The sequence below is a fragment of the Gossypium hirsutum genome, chromosome D08 (assembly GCF_007990345.1).
Source record: "Gossypium hirsutum isolate 1008001.06 chromosome D08, Gossypium_hirsutum_v2.1, whole genome shotgun sequence".
NCBI lineage: Eukaryota > Viridiplantae > Streptophyta > Magnoliopsida > Malvales > Malvaceae > Gossypium > Gossypium hirsutum.
Window position 1 is genome coordinate 160,449 of NC_053444.1, and position 19,529 is coordinate 179,977.

The 19,529-nt window shown below is 34.1% G+C and overlaps 4 protein-coding genes across 4 annotated transcripts; 2 read left to right on the forward strand and 2 right to left on the reverse strand.

The window, feature by feature from the left end:
* Nucleotides 1-247: 247 nt before the first annotated feature.
* LOC107932505 (subtilisin-like protease SBT4.4) lies at nt 248-3,365 on the reverse strand. Its single transcript, XM_041099322.1, has 10 exons — nt 3,251-3,365; nt 3,085-3,176; nt 2,882-2,973; nt 2,542-2,788; nt 1,964-2,456; nt 1,781-1,875; nt 1,475-1,690; nt 1,272-1,383; nt 975-1,188; nt 248-904 (listed from the first exon to the last, which is right to left on the reverse strand). Exons 1-10 carry the CDS (start codon nt 3,344-3,346, stop codon nt 342-344), a joined length of 2,220 nt encoding a protein of 739 aa, XP_040955256.1. The 5' UTR covers nt 3,347-3,365; the 3' UTR covers nt 248-341.
* Nucleotides 3,366-5,755: 2,390 nt separating this feature from the next.
* On the forward strand, nt 5,756-9,985 carry LOC107932445 (uncharacterized). Its single transcript, XM_041099176.1, has 3 exons — nt 5,756-6,132; nt 7,042-7,247; nt 9,344-9,985. Exons 1-3 carry the CDS (start codon nt 5,822-5,824, stop codon nt 9,817-9,819), a joined length of 993 nt encoding a protein of 330 aa, XP_040955110.1. The 5' UTR covers nt 5,756-5,821; the 3' UTR covers nt 9,820-9,985.
* Nucleotides 9,986-10,367: 382 nt separating this feature from the next.
* LOC107932467 (uncharacterized) lies at nt 10,368-11,380 on the forward strand. Its single transcript, XM_016864456.2, has one exon. It carries the CDS (start codon nt 10,596-10,598, stop codon nt 11,001-11,003), a length of 408 nt encoding a protein of 135 aa, XP_016719945.2. The 5' UTR covers nt 10,368-10,595; the 3' UTR covers nt 11,004-11,380.
* Nucleotides 11,381-12,961: 1,581 nt separating this feature from the next.
* Nucleotides 12,962-16,086, reverse strand: LOC107932488 (receptor-like protein kinase HERK 1). The gene has a single exon (XM_016864505.2). It carries the CDS (start codon nt 15,747-15,749, stop codon nt 13,248-13,250), a length of 2,502 nt encoding a protein of 833 aa, XP_016719994.1. The 5' UTR covers nt 15,750-16,086; the 3' UTR covers nt 12,962-13,247.
* Nucleotides 16,087-19,529: the final 3,443 nt, after the last annotated feature.

Here is a 19,529-nt window from a genome sequence, read left to right on the forward strand (position 1 = left end):
AGATTTTTTAAGAATATTTTATTTTATCTTTTAATAATTTATTAGAATAATTATGACCTTTTTCATTATTTAAATTCAGTTTTTCAATTAATCAAATACAGATCAGTTTTATTAAATACTCTTTTGAAAACTTAATCATTTTATAACTTAATTAAATTGGATTTTAACCACATTTTTCTTCTGATTCACTCCACTGAAAATCTCGGGTGTTCCAAAAATCATGTAATGGGAAAGTTTGTTCACAGAAAGATGCATATAATATTTATTCAAAAGATTGAAAGAAATTGACTGAAAATATATATAACATAAACTGAAAACAAATAATAACAATTGCAGCAGGTTCAATCATGTGACTCAAACAGCCCAGAGATAGCTTCATATGTGTGAATAACAACTGGATTTCTAACATCATGAGTATCATCTGACCATATCAATGTTGCAGACGCCATTGATCTTCCACCCAAAGCTTTTCCTGAAACAGTAACTTTGTAAGACATCTTCTCTGTTAGACACTTGAAAGACAAGACTTGAGGAACCACTTTGATTTCGAGTTCCGACAGGGCAGCGATTGTTGCGTTGTAAGTAGATCTTGCTACACCAACATTTGTTACTGTTCTATGGAAAGTGACTTTGAATGGCTTGCCTGCTGGAACTAATGCAGTGAGTGTAGGATAATTGAAATCTCTTGGCAACATTTTAGTAGAGTTCTTAGGACAAGAGGTGTTGTTTCCTGCTATTATTTTGATGGAACCTTCATCATATCCAATACTGCATAGGAATCTTATGTTGTCACCTTCTACGGTGTCGTATACAAGTCCAGGGTCAATGGCTTTTACAGGGTTGATATGTCCTGATCCATAAGCAAATTCAGCACCTTGATTCCTCGGTGCATCCATCGGAAAAGCTAGGCAACAGAAAACTAATGTAAGATCGAAAATGTGACATATGTTACAATAATGGCAATGAATGATTACCAGTAGTCATAAGAGCAGATTTAATGGCTGAGGGAGACCAGTGAGGGTGAAATGTCTTAACGTATGCAGCTACACCAGCAACATGAGGACAAGACATTGAGGTTCCTGATATTATGTTGTATTTAACTCGCCTTGGATCTGTTGTAGTCGTCGATGGTGAAGCAACCGGTGAATATGCAGCCAATATATCCACTCCTGGTGCACTTATATCAGGCTGCAAAACATTTACGGAACTATTTAGTATACTAAAAACAAGGAAAACAACGATAAAACCTGAGTTATCAGACCAATTCGTGCCTTTAGAATGTCTGGTACAAATGCATTCGGACCCCTTGAAGAGAATGAAGCAACTTTAGGAGCAAATTTATCTTTAATTGTTTCACTTCTAAATATTTCTGCTTTAGGTTCTCTGAGACACAATGAGCAAAGCATTAGTTTTATCTTGCCTAACATATACAAAGCTAACGAAATAATGATCCGAACCATTGATATGTACATACTTGGTGGAATTGAAGTAGGATATGACCAAGTCATAGTCCTTGGAGCTTAAAGTTATAGCAGGCAATGGGACAACAAATGAAACATCGTCCAAATCATATTTCGTAATTACTCCTAATGCACCAGCATCGTAAGCTGCATCTACACCGTCCATCTCATCGCATAGAACGATCTTGTTCTTAACCAAAGTTTTATTGAGGCAATGGCCGTGACATGCGCTGAAAAAACGACCAACAATGTATCAAACATATTGCTTATGTCTATATCTCTGTAAATCAATCAAAATGCAACTTGTCAATGGAACTAACCGAGCATCAGCCTCATTGCAATAGGATGTTGCTTGCAGCCCATAAACCAATGGAACCTTTGTTCTATTAAGACTAAAAGAATTAACTGAAAGTCCCTGCTTGCAAAGAGGAAACCATTAGTATCTAATAATAAAAAAAACTATGAGTCGGAGCAACATAAGTAGAAAATACGATATTTCTTACTGTTAATGTCTTCCACCCATTCCCAAGAACGACCTTGTCAACAAAAAGGCGATCCGTTGTGCTTGCAGCAACACTAAGTATCCACGGTGCTACACTTGACACGAATTGAAACCCTGTTGTACCACTATTGCCTGCAGATTGCATAACAAGTACACCTTTCTCGGCTGCATGGAAAGCACCAATGGCTACAGAGTCCTGGTAAAAGTAAACTGGAATATCTAATCCTAATGAAACTGATATAAGATCAACTCCATCGGCAATGGCATCATCAAAACCTGCCAAGATATCTTCTGAAGTACACTCTTTATCATCGCATACTTTATATGCAGCAATCCTTGCTGATGGAACCCCTCCTCTTGCAATGCCTTCAGCAAGTCCATAGAAACTAGCATTCACTACATTGTTTCCGGCTGCTGTGGATGCCGTATGAGTCCCGTGACCATCCATGTCCCTAGCGGAGTCTGAGTGGTAAGCTCGAGCTCCAATAAGCTTACTGTAAGATAAGTACTAGAATATCATTACTAAACAACAAAACTGAAGCGGGGATTTGAATAACAGTCGTCCAATTGCAAATTTACTTGTTACAAGTGAAGTTTTGGCCACCCTTACAAGCTCCCTTCCACTTTTTGGGTGGTGGACCGAAGCCTTCATCACTGAAGCTATCCGATTCGGGCCATATTCCACTATCAAGGACACCAACAATGACATTACTCTCGGCGGTAGCATTGCGTTTAACAGTTTGATTGAGCCCCAAGAAATCCCATGATCTTGTCGTTTGAAGGTGATAAACTTTACTTGGAAAAACCGAAACAACCTCTTTAAAGCCTACATAACAAAGCAATGGTGAAATCATATCATTAAGACAATACCATTGAGTTTTAGAGAGAAGAAAAAGACAGCTCTTCTTATAACACTTACTTGCAAGTTTCTTTGCCTCTTCATTAGTTAACTTAGCAGCAAATCCATTGAAGCTCCTTTTATAACTTTTGATTAAGTAATTTTCCACAGAGCTGCTGAGAATAAAAAAACATGATCCAAAACCGGCTTAGTCATCAACAAACGGAGTGACCCCACGTACTAAAAGGGAACCAATCTCGATCATTGCCGATTACAGGTCCTACCTGAGTGTAGAAAGTGATTGAAGCATAGCGGAATGTTGAGATGTAGCAATGTCCTCTCTATCAGGAGCAGCTCCCAAGTATGCAATGTAAACCTGCATGACCACATTATTACAATTTAAATAGTCGGAAATTCATTTCAAAGATATAAAAAGAAGACAATACTTACTTTCCTGTCATCCTCTACAGCACCATGGCAAAGGCTTATACAAAGCATGAGAATCACAGTAATGTCAACAAACAGTAAGAAACTTGACATTGCCATTTTTTTTTTCTCTTTTCTGGAGAGTAAGTATAAAAGAAAACATAAGTGGTATTTTATAGTGGATTCAAAAGATTGAATCTCATATCGCATTAGCTGGAGTTTTAATTTTTTTTCTTTCCATAGTCACTGCAACTTTGGAAATGTATCTGTCACTTTTTTCCTTGCCATAAATGATTGTGATTTATGATATTTTTACTATTATTAGATTGTTGTATAAAAAATTTCTATAGAAATTTTTTATAGAAATTGATTTTTTTTGTTATACTTTGTTCGGTGATTTCCGATGCCTAATGCATTCATAAAAATAGTTTGTTGTACAAAGAAAGTTGGTGTAATGGCTTGTTAGAGGATTATGGCAGAGGAGATAAAATCGATGGTTAACTTGGATTTAAATGTGACTATGAAATAAATGACAAGTCTGTTGTATGATCTTTTATTAGTTAATATGGTAAAAAATAATATTAGATTGAAATATAAATGAAGTCAACTTCATGATTAAATCTTGACCAGAAATAAAGTTTTAATTTACTAATCACAATTCAAATTGAAAGCTTCCAAATCTTGTGGCAATGTATATTACTCTAAAGGAAAATTGTGCTTCTTGATCTTTAATTATATAAGCTTGGGGATTTAGTTTTCATCTTGTTTAACAAGTAAAATCTTAGTTTGATTTAGATGTAGTAAGGAGGTAAAGGTCGAGTTGGTGTTTGATCTAATGTTGGTAAATATGGTGGGAAATAACATTAAACTAGATTTTACTTGATTTAAATGTAGCAATGAGATAAAGGTCGAGTCTGTTATATGATCTTGTGTTGATAGATATGGTGGGAAGTAACAATAGACTGAAATATAAATGAAGCCAACTCCATAATTAAATCTTGACAAGAAATAACGTTTTAATTTACTAATTATAACAATTAAAATTGAAAGTTTCCAAATCTTGTGGCAATGTTTATTATTCTAAAGGAAAATTGTCCTTCTTGATCCTTAATTATATAAGTTTGGCTATTAATTTTCAACTTGTTTAACAAGTAAAATCTTATCTTGATTTGGATATAATAAGGAAATAAAAGTCGAGTCTATAGTATGTTCTTATATTGATAAATATGGTGAGAAATAATATTAGTTGAAATGTAAATAAAGCTGTCATCGTTATTAAATTTTGAGGGGAAATAAAGTTTTAATTTACTCATGTTTATTTATAATGTTGCATAAGAAATCCCATTCCTCATATATTTATTTTCTAATTAATCATTAATTAATTTAGTTTAATTATTTTAATCATGTTTTAATCATTATTAATTAATAATTAATCAAATTTAATAGAATCATCATCATTTATCATTCTTATGTAAGTCCTTAAATCTTTTATTAATTAAAATTCAATAGCAATTGAACTTTTACAAATTAGTCACAAAGCTTTAATTAATTGTTATTTTTTGTTTAAATTACTTAATTGAATTTCAATATATTTTCACAATAACTCTGTAAATATTTTTATCTAATATTTAAGGACTCTGTTTATAAAAATGGGGTTCTGAAACCGCATTTTTCGACACTACTGGATTTCGATTCACAAATTCAAATAATATATTAGTGTAAATACTTCTTTGCTCCCTATCAATTTCAAGAAAATTGATTCATCTCAACAAAAAATAAAAAATAAACAAAATAATTTCAAAAATTTTTGAAAATTAAAATTCTATAAAAAATTGTAAAGAATATATAAAAAAAGTAAAAATTTTAAGTAGTTCAAAAATAATAATTTTTAAATTTAGAAATTTAATGATTAAATCAAAAAATTGATAGTTAAATGAGGTTAAATTGTGCATATATGCCATTTTTTTTTGTTAATTGACTAAATAGGCCCTTTTTCTTTAAGATTTAGAGAAATAAGTTGTTTTTGGAGAGAGAGTTTGAATGTGCATCCAACTAGACGAGCTTTTGCTGACATATCAAGAATGAGCACCCAACTGGAAGTGTTTTCTAATTATTCCAAAGAAAAGGCGTACAATTAGGCGCGCTTTTCCTAACATATCAACAAAAATTCGTCCAATTAGACGAGTTTTTTTACCAACTATGAAAAACGCGCTTTTCATACTCTCTCCTCAAAATTGACCTATTTTTCTAAATCTTCAAAAAAAAAAAAGACATATTTGACCAATTAACAAAAAAAAAAAACATACATAACTAATTTAGCCGATAAACGATGAAAATAAAACAAAATCGATGGTTTAATGACTACTTTGCCCTAAATCTAGGTCATCGATCCATGCCAATACTTCTCTTCATCTGAACCCTCCATTAAGAGTAATCGACGGCCACTATAAGATACAAGTAATCTAGCGGATCACTATCGAAACACAAAACTCCCCATTTCCCGCTATAAATTACATCGCAATTTAGTTTCGCTCCTCAAATTTCTGATTTTATCAACCAAATCGTTCGTCTCTTAATTTTGGTTGGATATCGAAGATGTCAGGAAGAGGAAAGGGAGGCAAGGGTCTTGGCAAGGGAGGAGCTAAGCGCCACCGTAAGGTCCTCCGCGACAACATCCAGGGCATCACAAAGCCGGCAATTCGGCGCCTTGCCCGTAGGGGAGGAGTGAAGCGTATCAGCGGCTTAATCTACGAGGAAACCCGTGGAGTTCTCAAGATCTTCTTGGAGAACGTCATTCGCGATGCGGTCACATACACCGAACACGCCAGGAGAAAGACGGTGACTGCCATGGATGTGGTTTATGCGCTGAAGAGGCAGGGTAGGACTTTGTATGGATTTGGCGGTTAGTTGATTTAGGGTCTAGGTTTTAAAATAGGGGAAGAATTGTAGGACTCAGTTAAAGTTACAAGCTGGGTTTTGTTGTTCGCTGTTATAATTTGTAATTCGCATTATCAATTGCGTATTTTTCTTGAAAATTGAAGGTCATTTTGTCCATCTTAGCTCTCTTCTTTCAGGAAATGTAAGGTGGCATTGCCAATAAGGTTCCAACTTGAGAGAGGACGTTGAGTGAATTGAAAGTTTAAATGGCTACCAAAACAGAGACTGAGAGAATCAAGGCTTTAATATTTCTCTGGCCAATCATATGGGTTATACTCCCCTCATTTCCCCAACATTACTATTATTGTTAGCAACGAAAGCAGACACTATATGAATGTTAAACATGACTTACTATGTTTGGTAAGAAAGAAATTGCAAGAAAAGAAGTTACAGCTCGCCATTCAGCTCTCCACACTCTGTCTAAGAAGTTAAAATTTTGAGTGTTTTGTGCTTTTGCCACACTCGGTATCTGCAGCCTTTTCGTTTTCCCAAAACTACAACCTCATTTGTAACCAGGTTGTTTGCTATGGATAGGATATGTTGGTTTCAGTGCTGTGATGAGATGGCAAGGATAAAAAGATGGTGCATTTTGGATAAATCAGGCAAACTGGCCATGCCATTCAAGATACTACAACAGACTCTGGCAACACTTGCTTGATGTTTGGTCTCAGATGTGGCCTGGAGCTATAACAAAGCAGGCCAAGTTTCAGAACATTTTTCATCTCAATGGCTACTAAAACAGAGACTGAAAGAAAAACACGAAGTTGTTTAATCTCAGACTAATCAGTCGGCATCTCAAATCGACAAATGGGACAATAATGACTTTGTTTCAGCCATTTTTCCATGCAATCACCGTGAAAGACATGAGAACATGGCAGTCGAGAAGCTTCAAAACCGACCTTGAGTTCCTCCAAACATATCATGCAGTCTTCTTCTCCAGCTTCTACTTTGACTCTTTCTATCATCTCCTTGATTGATGATTCATTAGCTGCAACCATGTCGTTGTTAATGCTCTCAAGCTCTCAAGTTATTTCTGTCAAAGCTCTCGTCATCCAAATCTCTACATCCATACCGCTTTCCACCAGTACTGCCAGAATCTTACTTTGTAATAATATCCCCCGTTAACCATCATTTGTGATATTTCCCCCTATTTATCTTCTTATTTATACTTATATTTTATTTATTATGTATTTAGAGAATTATGGGAGAAAAAAGTGGAAGAGTGCATGAGCATGAGTCCGAGTATGACCAATATGCTCAGAGTAACCTATTTATTTTAGATCCAATTCAGAGAACAACTTTGAAATACAGATAGATACAAATTTGATGATATTCTCGTTGCTGTAATAACTTAAACCTTTTAAACCCATTTACGAGTAATAAAATCCAATTCCTTCATGCATTAGATTACAAATGAAGGATAAACAATAACACAAACTCCTATAATCTTAATCAATTGGCATCTCAAATCGGCAAATGGGACAATAATGACTTTGCTTCAGCCATTTTTTTATGCAATCATCGTGAAAGACATGAGAACATGGCATCTGAGAAGCTTCAAATCCGACCTCCACTTCTTCCAAACATATCATGCACTTTTCTTCATCTCCAGCTTCTACTTTAATTTTTTCTATCATCTCCTTGATCGATGATTCGGTAGCGGCAACCATGCCATTGTTAATCCTCTCAAACTCTGACCTCGATTCCGCCAAAGCTCTACCCATCAAAGTCTCTTGGTTGATCTCAGATTCCACCAACAATGCTTGTATCGTTGAATGTAAATACACAACTTTACAATACCATCCACTGTCAAATGTCCTGTTTGCAATTCCAAGTCCACATCCCATGATTTCTTGAACGAGGGTGTTGTAAGAAGCAGAGGGCATGTTGATTCTGAGTCTTGTAAATGCCGAAGCAAGAAGTTCATGAAGGTTGTTGCGGTTTTGCAAGATGTTGAGACCAAAACGAAGAGTTTGTTGTACAGAAAAACAGTTGCTGTAATTGTCTATTATCGGATCATGGCGGAGGAGATTGATGTCTACGATTAATTTGATTTGGATGTGACGAGGAGGTAAAGGACGTTTCTGTTGTATCAACCCGTGATGGTGAACATGGTGGGAAATAACATCGGAAGGGTACAAAATTGAAGCCGAAGCCATTGAAGAAACTTGAAGAGAACAAAGCTTTAACTTAATCACAATCGATTTTGAGATTTTCGATTCTTGTATTAATATTTATTTATAAAGAGCAAGGAATCCATATTTACTAGGAATTACAATTCTACAAGGAGCATAAAATTGGTTACCACTTATCCATTTGGTTTATCCAATATTTTTTTAATCCGTAAAATATATAAATTTATGTTTTAATATTAATATCTTAATGATATTCATTCCAACCCATATCTTACATACTATTTTCATAGTTTATCTTTACTATTCAGTTCTACAATATTCTTGTATTTTTCGATATGAGAACATGGCATCCGAGAAGCATTAAAACCGACCTCCACCTCCTCCAAACATATCATGCAGCCTTCTTCATCTCTACCTTGGCGACCATGCCATTGTTAATCCTCTCAAACTCTGAGCTTGATTCCGCCAAAGCTCTACTCATTAAAGTCTCATGGTTGATCTCGGATTCCACCATCATTGAATGTAAATACATGACTTAACAATATCATCCACTACCATATATCCTGTCTGCAGTTCCAAGTCCGAATCCCATGATTTCTTGAATGACGGTGTTGTAAGAAGCAGAGGGCATGTCGATTCTGAGTCTTTTAAATGTCGAAACAAGAAGTCATGAAGGTTGTTGCGGTTCTGCAAAATGTTGAGACCAAAACAAAGAGTTTGTTGTACGTAGGAGATTGATATCTATGGTTAACTTGATTTATGTGTTCTAAAAATACATGTTAAATTAAAACCGGCGTTTAACACTTAAAAGTGATGGCTATACTAACGAAAAGACGTGATTGATGCAATATTCATGCTTTTAGGATTCAATTGAAAACAGTTTTGAAATTTGAGAACTAATTCAGAATATGAATAATAGTTTAGGGATGCTCCTTGGATTTAACCCAAACAAGAAAAGGAAAAGCGCTTAAAGTAACTGGTAATAATCCAGGCCATCGATCCGCGCCAATACTTCTCTTCATTTGAACCCTTCATTATAAGTAATCAACGGCTGCAGTTTATCTTCAAGCTCAACCCACGGATCACTATCTCAACAAAAAGCTTCCCAGTTCCCACTTTAAAATAACCCGCAATTTCGTACCGTTCCTCAAATTTCCAATTTCACCATCCAAATCATTCAAGTTTCTTAATTTTCATTCGATATCGAAGATGTCAGGAAGAGGAAAGGGAGGCAAGGGACTTGGCAAGGGAGGAGCGAAGCGCCACCGTAAGGTCCTCCGTGACAACATCCAGGGCATCACAAAGCCGGCAATTCGACGCTTGGCCCGTAGGGGAGGAGTAAAGCGTATCAGTGGCTTAATCTACGAGGAAACCCGTGGAGTTCTCAAGATCTTCTTGGAGAACGTCATTCGCGATGCTGTCACCTACACTGAACATGCCAGGAGGAAGACGGTGACCGCCATGGATGTGGTTTATGCTCTGAAGAGGCAGGGTAGGACTTTGTATGGATTTGGCGGTTAGTCGATTTAGGGTTTAGGTTTGTAATTAGGGGAATCCTTTAGGGCTTAATCGAAACTACAAGTTGGGTCTTGTTGTTCGATGTTATGATTTGTAACCAGTGCTATCAATTTCATATTTTATTGGAATGTGAAGAACTTTTTTAGTGTCTGGATTTTTTATATTGAAATTTGAAATCTTTTCCCAATCTAAAGAGTAAATGAAGTGATTGAATTCATGGAAAGCTTAGTGAGAACACAAAGAACTGGAATTTGCAGGAAAAAAAATATGTCCTTGATCGCTTTAAAATGTTTACAGTTGCTGTTTAAATCAGTAAGCTTTATGCATTGATGCAAATTTTGATAAATTTCAGTTAAATTAGCATTAGAAACCCACTGAGATAAGCAAATAAAATTGGGATTTAATTTTCAAGTCAGTACATATAAAGAAAATGACAATTACTAACCTAAAAATATTTTGTAAATTGGATTCTTGCAATGAACTATAGTTGCCTGTAACATCTTTTTTGTATTTAACACTTGGTTCATTAGCATGAACCGTGGCAGCAAAGCATATAGAAATGTGTGTGTGTATATATACACATGGACCCAAAATGATGAGAAAACATTGTTTTATTTCAGGCATACATTCACTAAATGATGGCAAATCATTACATGTGTTTTTTTTAACATAAAAATCACTGTATAAACCTCCCTAATAGGAAGGCTTTTTTCCATCTCTCTGCTGCTATCTTTCATATAAAGCATTGAAATTTTAGCCTAGATTTCACCTAAACCAAAATGGCTTCAACCTGTATCTCAAACTGCATCACTGACACTAGGGTCCCAATCAGGCCAACATATGTGAACCTCTACAAATGGCCAGAATCGGATGCCGAGTTCGTCAGGTCACTGAGCTCCGACGGACGCAGCGGCGGGGGCGGTCGTGTGCGGTCCACCGTGGTTGATAGCATTTCATGTAGGCAAATGTACCTTAGGAGCTATACTTTCCATAGGAATGAAGCTGGGCCTGAGAAAACTAAATGTTTTGGCAGAGTTAAGAAGGAAAGAAGAAAAAGGAATAAGTCAAAGAAGAAGCGTATGGCGCTGGGAAGGGCCAAAGAGGTATCTTTTGCCGCCTTATTGGCTATGTTCCGCAGGCTGTTGTCTTGTACCACCAAGGTTGATGTGGCTGATCATGGTGGTTGAACCACCATTTTCAGCCATTAAAACTTCCATTTTTCTTTTTTTGTTGTTTCTATATAGCTTTCTAATAGCATTTAAGTTTTCTAAATTTATTTCGATGCCTTTTTTTCACTTCCCTCTTTGTTGGTGGAAATAGAGTGATGATATCCATAATATCATGATATGTTAATGGTTAAACCCATTTTCACCTTATAAAATTACAAAACATTTAGCTATATTTCAAGTTCCTTTGCTTTTGGTGTCTGGTTTTGTGCTTTGTGGTTCTGCCCTCTGGGTTTGTGTCACTGTCATTCATGTATCTAAAAACAAAACAAGAATATATATATATAATATGCATTTATATTAAAGGTTACAGTTTACTCTTATTTACCCTTTGTTCATATTTATTTTCATTACCCATATTCAACACATATCCAAATATAGGTACATAAGTATATAGATAACATCTTCCATGTATCTTTCAAATATATAAAAGATCTTGAAAATATTCGTATCAAACACATAATATTAAAAACATAAAGTATATAAAACCATGTAAAATCTAATTTCTTAAACAGAAAAAAGGAAAAAAAAAACCCAAATTTGTGGAAATTAAAGATAGGCATGATGGTGACAGCATGGTGGTGGAGGTGGGTGAGGCCAAAGATTTTAGAGACATTTCTAACCTAGAGTTTAGCTTTTAAATTCCCAACTTTTTTTTTTCTTTTGTGTTTTCAATTTCTGGAAAAGGATGGGAAGCAAATCAGCACCATTTTCTTGACCATCATGACATTAAAGAAGTAATCCAAAAGAAAAAAGAAGAAAAAAAAAGTTTCAGGCCCAATCATACTGTAAAAACCAATCATGAAAACACTGTTTTTTAGTGTAGAAAAAAGGACCAAAATATGTAACTTACAAAACAAGTTCTTTTGTTGGGTTAATTAATCGACTATGGAATTTTAGTATGTTTCTTAAATCACTTCTGTATTTAGCACCTAACAATTAGAGCACACAATCAATGATTTATGATGCTAAATCAATACTTGATTGTTATCATAATTAGTTAACCGTTTTGGGTTTTCTTGCTAATCTGTCAAGTTATTGTTAGAGTCCAAAAATTTGTTTGAAATTTAGAAGAATTTGGACAAAAATGTTAAGCTCGAAAAATGAGTTTAGACAAAAAAGTTAAATCCGTTTAAAATATGGGTTGGGCAGGCTCGAACATTCAAGGCTAAAGCTCAACTCGACTCGTCTTGCATGTCTATAACACTATAATATATTATGTTATTTATATATATTATATAATTTATAACACAAAAACTAAATCTATAGTAATACATAATATTATAATGTAAATATTAAAATATATATAAAATTATTAAATATTGAATTAAAATAATATAAATATTTTTAAAAATTCGAAAAAATAATATTTACAGACCTAAAATGGATTAGGATTAACTATTTAAAAATATAAGTAAGCTTTGGTAAAATTATAGGCTCATATTCGGGCCGAACTTAGGCAAGTATAAAGTAAGTTAATTTTATGCTTAAACCTGACCCGTGATCATGCAACATAGATGGTGGCTTTGACAGAGTTTAGTATACCCCATTTTCCCTTTCCATTCTGTTCTAATAATGTCCTTTTGAGTGCTTTTGATGATACAATTTTCTTTCAATATGAGGAAAATCTCATCCCATTTTCTTCCAACACAAGTATGAAATGTTTATGAGCAAAGTATGAAATATTTATGAGCAAATTTCAAGAGCAATAAATGTCATTAGGTATATTTATCATACTGCAAATTCGGCTTCGCGCGGTTACTTCATGCAATTTACCGTAAAAAATGGTATCAACAGGTTCGGGTTTTTTCATGTAAAAGGGTCTTTGGAAGGTCATATATTCTTGTACCATATGGAACACTGATGCAGCAAGATAAAAATCAAGAAAAGAATCAATCTCGAAGTAATCATACACCTAGTACTCGAAAAAAGTCGAAATTTACATTATAGTATATCAGTTCACGGACATGGCAAATCAGAAACAAAAGCTACATGAAAGAAAGAAATTTAAATTGAAACATATTGGTCAATTGCCTAAAGCTTACTTGAAACTCCCATGGAAGAGCTATTAACAACGAAAAAACTAAGGAATTCAGACCATTCCACCTTGTTATTAAAGAAACTACTCGAATTTGACAAGCCGTGGTGGAACGGAGAAAACCGAGTCAAAGAGAAGCTTAATAGGATTTTCCCATCTCATATAAGTCACCTGCCTTCAGATTTCAACAGCTGTGAAAACACTTTACTCATTGAAACACCTGAGAGGTCATTCACACTTGATGCCTCGAGCTGCACGGAAGAAACGGTGGGATCGAGTGGACCGACATTGTTGATTTGTGAAGAAAGCTCACCGATCATGTTTGTACTGTTTTCTTCAGGGTCGCGTCCAACGACTGCTTCCTGAAGTTGAAGAGCATACTCCAGATTCCACAAGACATCTCCCATCGATGGCCGGTCCACACCAAAATCAGCTAAGCACTTTTCAGCAGTTTCGCCAAACTTACGAAGAGAATCAGGCCTGATGCTTCCTTTGAGGTTAGGATCGATTATTTGCTCCAGCTGTCCTTTCTTCTGCCATTTCATCGCCCATTCAGCTAGATTTACCATTTCCCTCGGGAGCGTCGGGTCTATTACCGGTCTTGCACAAAGAACTTCAAACAAAACCACTCCGAATGAATATACATCCGATTTCTCCGTCAGTTGTTGCCTTCTGAAATATTCCGGATCCAAGTACCCGAAACTTCCTTTCACGGCTGTACTAACATGGGTTTGATCGATTTCAGGACCTGTTTTTGACAGCCCGAAATCAGCAACTTTGGCCATGAAGTTCTCATCTAGTAAGATATTCGCGGACTTCACATCACGATGAATAACAGCTTTTGCATAGCCTGTATGGAGGTAGTGGAGTCCTCGAGCTGCCCCGATGCATATTTCGAGCCTTTGTTTCCAGCTTAAACTCGGATAACCTGAGCCATAGAGATGACTCTTGAGTGTTCCATTCTCCATATATTCATAAATCAGTATCATCTCATTCTTTTCATCGCAATAACCAATCAAGGAAACCAAATGGCGGTGTCGGAACTGGGACAGCATATTGATTTCAGTCTGGAACTCAGCAAGTCCTTGTTGGGACCTCGGGTTTCCCCTTTTAACGGCGACTTTCGTACCATCATTCAGTTCTCCCTTGTACACCTTCCCGAAGCCTCCTATTCCAATAACCCAACTTTCATCGAAGTTGTTTGTGGCTTCTTGAACAGCAAGAAAAGGAATGTGATAGCTAGCATTGGAATTGAGACTGGCAGTTGTTCCTTTCGAGTATTTGCTCCCCATAGTTTGAGAAGTCCCTCCATTAATCGAAAACGGAATCCATGTCTTTGATTGCCCGTGAAGTGCCTGTCGTCTTCTTTTTCTACAAACCATGAAGATAACCCCAGCCAACAGCAACCCGGAAGCCACCCCAGCGCTTGCACCTACTATAGAACCGATGTTCGTCTTTGAACTTGAACCGGAAGCATTAATAGTTGCCGAGCCAGTAAGGCTGCCATCAGAATTGTTCATTTTCATAATTTCCAGCCCATTCAATATGGCATTCGGCTCAGCGCCAGGTAAAGTAGAAGGGCCGATACTTACATGAAGCTTATTACTAGTAACCAAATCTGTAACATAATCCATATAATATGCAGCAGCCAAAACATTGACCAAATAAGTACTCAAGTCAAGGTCCCGAACAACCATCAAGGAATCAATAAAAACATTAAAGTACAACTCGTTAAGAGCATCGCTAACAATATCGCAGAAGTGAAACCTAACAAGGTACTGAAATCCCGGATCCACATCGAATTCCCAAGTCACATTGAAGTTACCTCCGGTTACATTTGCAGAATTCATCTCGGTACAGGAACCGTAGACAGTACTCGGAGCAATATCCGGAGTTGCCCCACCCTCGACAAACTTGACAGCTCTAATATTCGATACACTCACAGCAAGGTTTTTTTCTACCAGAAAAGGTTGGTCAGGCACCCATGTTCGCCAAAGGGTATCATTCTCGAATGAGACCGTAGGTCCTCCCATATTCACTCTAAAAACTGTCTCTAACGCCTGCAACGTTAGCCCTTGGAATGCCATCGATGATTTAACCAAATGAGCACCATCCTGAATGAGTTCATCAGGAACCGAAACAACTTCTATAGCATTTATAAACGCAAACGAACCCTTTAAAGGACTAAACGTAACAGCAAGGCTATTCGATGTTACATTAACCGAAAATTCTTTCACAAGAGGAGCTTGAACACTGAAACTGGTGAGAAGAACATGGTTTTCGGTGGAAACATCGAACTTAGCCAAGCTCAAATTATAATTACCGAAAGCAAACGGATAGAAATAAAGCCGAATCCAATGCCTTCCTTGTCGGCTAATCGAAAACGTGTACTTCGAGACATCGGTAAAGACTCTTGCAGTTTGATAAAGTGGGGAATCATCAGAGGAAGTAATTGAAGCTTTTGAAATGTTCCCAATAACACTTTGTGGTGTTGAAAGGAGTTTTGAGGCTAAATTATCAGCCATGAAAACTCGATGACCCACAGTAGTATTAGTAAATGATCCACAATCAATAAGGTAATTATCTGCAGGTGTAAATCCTCTAACCAAACATGCTAAACACAAAATTAAAGAAACCCAGAACAGCAATTCAAATACTCTACAACCCATTTTTTTTTTTTTGCAAAATCCTAGAAATAAACAACAGAACGTAAAGAGCTGAAATCCAGGGTTCTAACTGAAACAGTAACAGGTTACTAGTAAACTAAAGAACACAAATCCTTGAGCTTAAATGAAAGAAAAAGGGGGGGGGGGATAGAGAAACCTGGATTTTTGGAGATTCCCATTGAGTGAATATGAAATATTTTTTGTGGAGCTCTTATGGGAATTTATCAGAGTTTTTTCATGTGAATTTTGAGAAATCTTACAAGACACAAGCTGGTTTGAAATAGGTGACAACCTCATTTTCTTGACATATTCCTTGGATATTTTTTATCATTTTTTCATGTTCTTAAATTAATGGGAAAATGAAAATGAATATTTAAAAAAAAAAAAAAGAAGCAATAAAGAGTCAAAAGGTGGTGGAACAGGTAGGGAAAAAAATCTTTATTACTAGGAGGCGAATTTCAGTAAATGCTTTTATTTATTATTTGAGTAATTTCGTTAGTAGTCACTCAATTATATATTTTTTTAATTTTATATTATTCAATTATGAAAAATTATAAAATGGTTATTCAACTATTCAATTTTATTTTTTTTGGTCACCCATCATCCAACTATATTAGATTTTTGAATGTTTCCGTTTCTATTAACCAGCTAGTGACCAAAAAAGAAAAAATGAATAGTTGAATGATCAAAAAGGAAAAAGAACATAGTTTGATGACTACAAATGTAGTCTACCCTATATATTTTTTGTTAAACATTCACAAATTATTATCTTAGTTTTAAAGTTATCTATGAATTTCAAAATATTTTGATTAAGCCCTTAAAGTATTTGTATTGCATTAAAAAATGAAGTTTATTTAAATCAGGCGGATCAAGTTACAAACAGGTATGTATGTATGTATTGTATGGATAACTTGAATTTAACATGTTAAACAAACAAATAATATCAACAAAATTTTAGATATATATTTTTAACTCATGATATTCAATTTTTTTGGTGAAACAAACAAATAAACAAAGATTACATCAAATTCATTTGATCAATTACTCCTCTAGCTTTATCTTGAATAAAAACTTCTGAGCTCAATTTAGTCAAACAGTCCGCAATACGATTGTCTTCTCTGGTTGAATCAACCAACGCCCTTCCGTACTCATTATCTTTAAGACTCTCCTGAAAATTATAATGCCTGGATCTCCCAATAAATTATCCTATAAAACTTAAACTACTTCTAAATTATCAGTATGAATCACAACTTTATTAAACCTATTACTAAGCGACGTAATCAAACCATCTAAAATATCTCAAAATTCAGTCTAAAAAATATTTCATTTTTCGAGAAATTGATTATAATCGAAAATTCAATTCCTATTCTAGTCTAGCAGCACATGTTTTAAATATGAATAATGACTATACTAATGAAAGTACTCACTCGCTACTGATATATATATTTTAATTTAAAGAGTAATCTTAAATCTGAACTATAATTTAAAGTTGTTTAGTTATTAGTGCAATTAATTATTTTTCCTGTAAGAAAGTGGGAATAATAATAAAAAATATTGAATATACATTTAAGGGCCGATTAAATTTTGGAAATTTATGAAGAGTGGGTTTTCTTGTTATGTATTTTAATGTTGGTAGGTAAAATAGAGGTTTTTAAATTTAAGTAACAGATGATTTTTTTTTTAAATTAATTACTGTCCACCTTAGTGGGTTTTTTTTTTAAATTCTAGTATATATTTGAGAATATTTAATAAAAAAATTATTTATATTTTTAAATCATAGTAATTCTAAATAAATAAAAAATATTAATATAAAACAAAGAAGGGGAAGAAAAAAGGATAATTGAAATGTGAAAAGGAATTTTATATGTAGTTGACAATTTTGTGAAAGTGGAGAACAAAAGGCTACAGCTGTAACAAATAGTTGTGGCAAACAAAAAAAGAAAATAAAGAGAAAAATCTACAACTATAAATAAAGTCGCAAGTTGCAACTACTCCCTATCTTATTATTATTATTTCTAGGGGATTATCGGTTTGGTTTGATTTGGAAAATTTAATTTTTAATATTATTTAATAAAATTTTAATGTTTTTTCATAACCACTTCTAAAATAGTAATAAATTTTAAGTAATAAAAAATAATCAATCATTTTTATATTTTTATATATAAATTTTAAATTATTTTCACTATTTTAAATGTAAAATATTTACACCATAAAAATTGAAATTAAAGAATAATGTTCATGTACTTCATTCAGTAAATCGTCCAAACACCTCAATTTTGGCCGATTTTTGTTTTTTCTTACTTAGCTCTATCAGAATGGCTCCCAACCCATGCTTCGCATTGAATTAATTATTTTTTGGATCAAATAATAAAGTTAAAATATGCTACATATAACTATACTCTTCATACATTTTAATTTAGCCCTCATACTTGTATTTTCACGAATTTAGCCTCTTTATTTTTTCAGATTTAAAAATCTAGGTTCAATTGTTAATAACATAAATTTTTTTTGCTATATTCATTGACACGACATTTCGAAATTTAAAAAATACTTACTTAATAATGATATAACAAAAAATTGACATTATAATAGATATGCAGACAAAGTTTAATGGTATTAACCATTTCTAAAAATTAATGTCGGTATTTTTAGTTGACTAAAATATATAAATATTATAAAATTTAAAATATATAGTATATCTCAAACTTGAGCGATGAAAATCGAAATTTAGTGATTGTTATATATTTTATTTTATACTCAAATTAAATGAAGAAAGCATTTTTTCCAATTATATGACACAAAATGTCAACTTAAGCTTTAAATATATATATGAATTAATTATATCCAATTTATTCCATCAATCTCATTAAATAGTTGCGAAATCTTTATGTTATTGAATTCCACTTTATTTTTTCCATTTTTGGGGTCAAATTTATTGAATTCCACGTTGGTTTGTTTAGATATAAAAAGGAAAAAACATAATAATAAAAATTCCACTAACTCTTAATTCCGCGTTGTGAAACTGTCTCTTCAGTCTTCATCAATCTATTGTTTTATATTCCAACCCAAATAAATAAATAAGACTAATTGTTCTGCAATTTTATTTTGGATTTGTTTTTGAAATATTTCGTCGTGATTTTAGTTTATAGTCTCCGACGAATACGTGTATCAAGGCAGCCTTCGCATTCAATACAATAAACAAGGGAATGAAGGATAAAAAAAGGAATTAAAATGAAAAAGAAATAAGTACGTGAAGAGTGAAGACAGGAGAGAATATTTACAGTTTTACACCATTAAAGTTTTTATTATTTGGTTCCTAAATTTGATATATTTTTTCAATTTGATCCCTAAGTTTTTCTCTCCACAGTAGTCTCAGAATTTTGCAACTTTTACCAAATTAGTCCTTGAACTTGAACTCTTTTAAGATGTGCTGACACGTTACTCTCTCACCTGAATTTTTTTTAATTATATAAAAGCTAAAAATAAAAATATTTTTTGTTTTGCCCAGCGGCGGTGTCAACCTCTAGGTTGGTCGCCTTTTTCTTCCCTCTCACCAATTCTTTCTTTCTTTCTTTCTTCTTCTTATTCGCTCTACATGTCTTTTCTTTTCAGTTTGTTGATCTATTTTATGAGTATCTTTATTGTCTTCACAAGTTATGATGGACAAATGATGGCGTCAGTCATTTGCCAAAACTCCACCGACAGCTTCTTAATATGTTTCTGATTTGAGAGTATTTCAGAATAATAAATGATTTCACGAGTCGATTTGGACCCGTGTTGTCT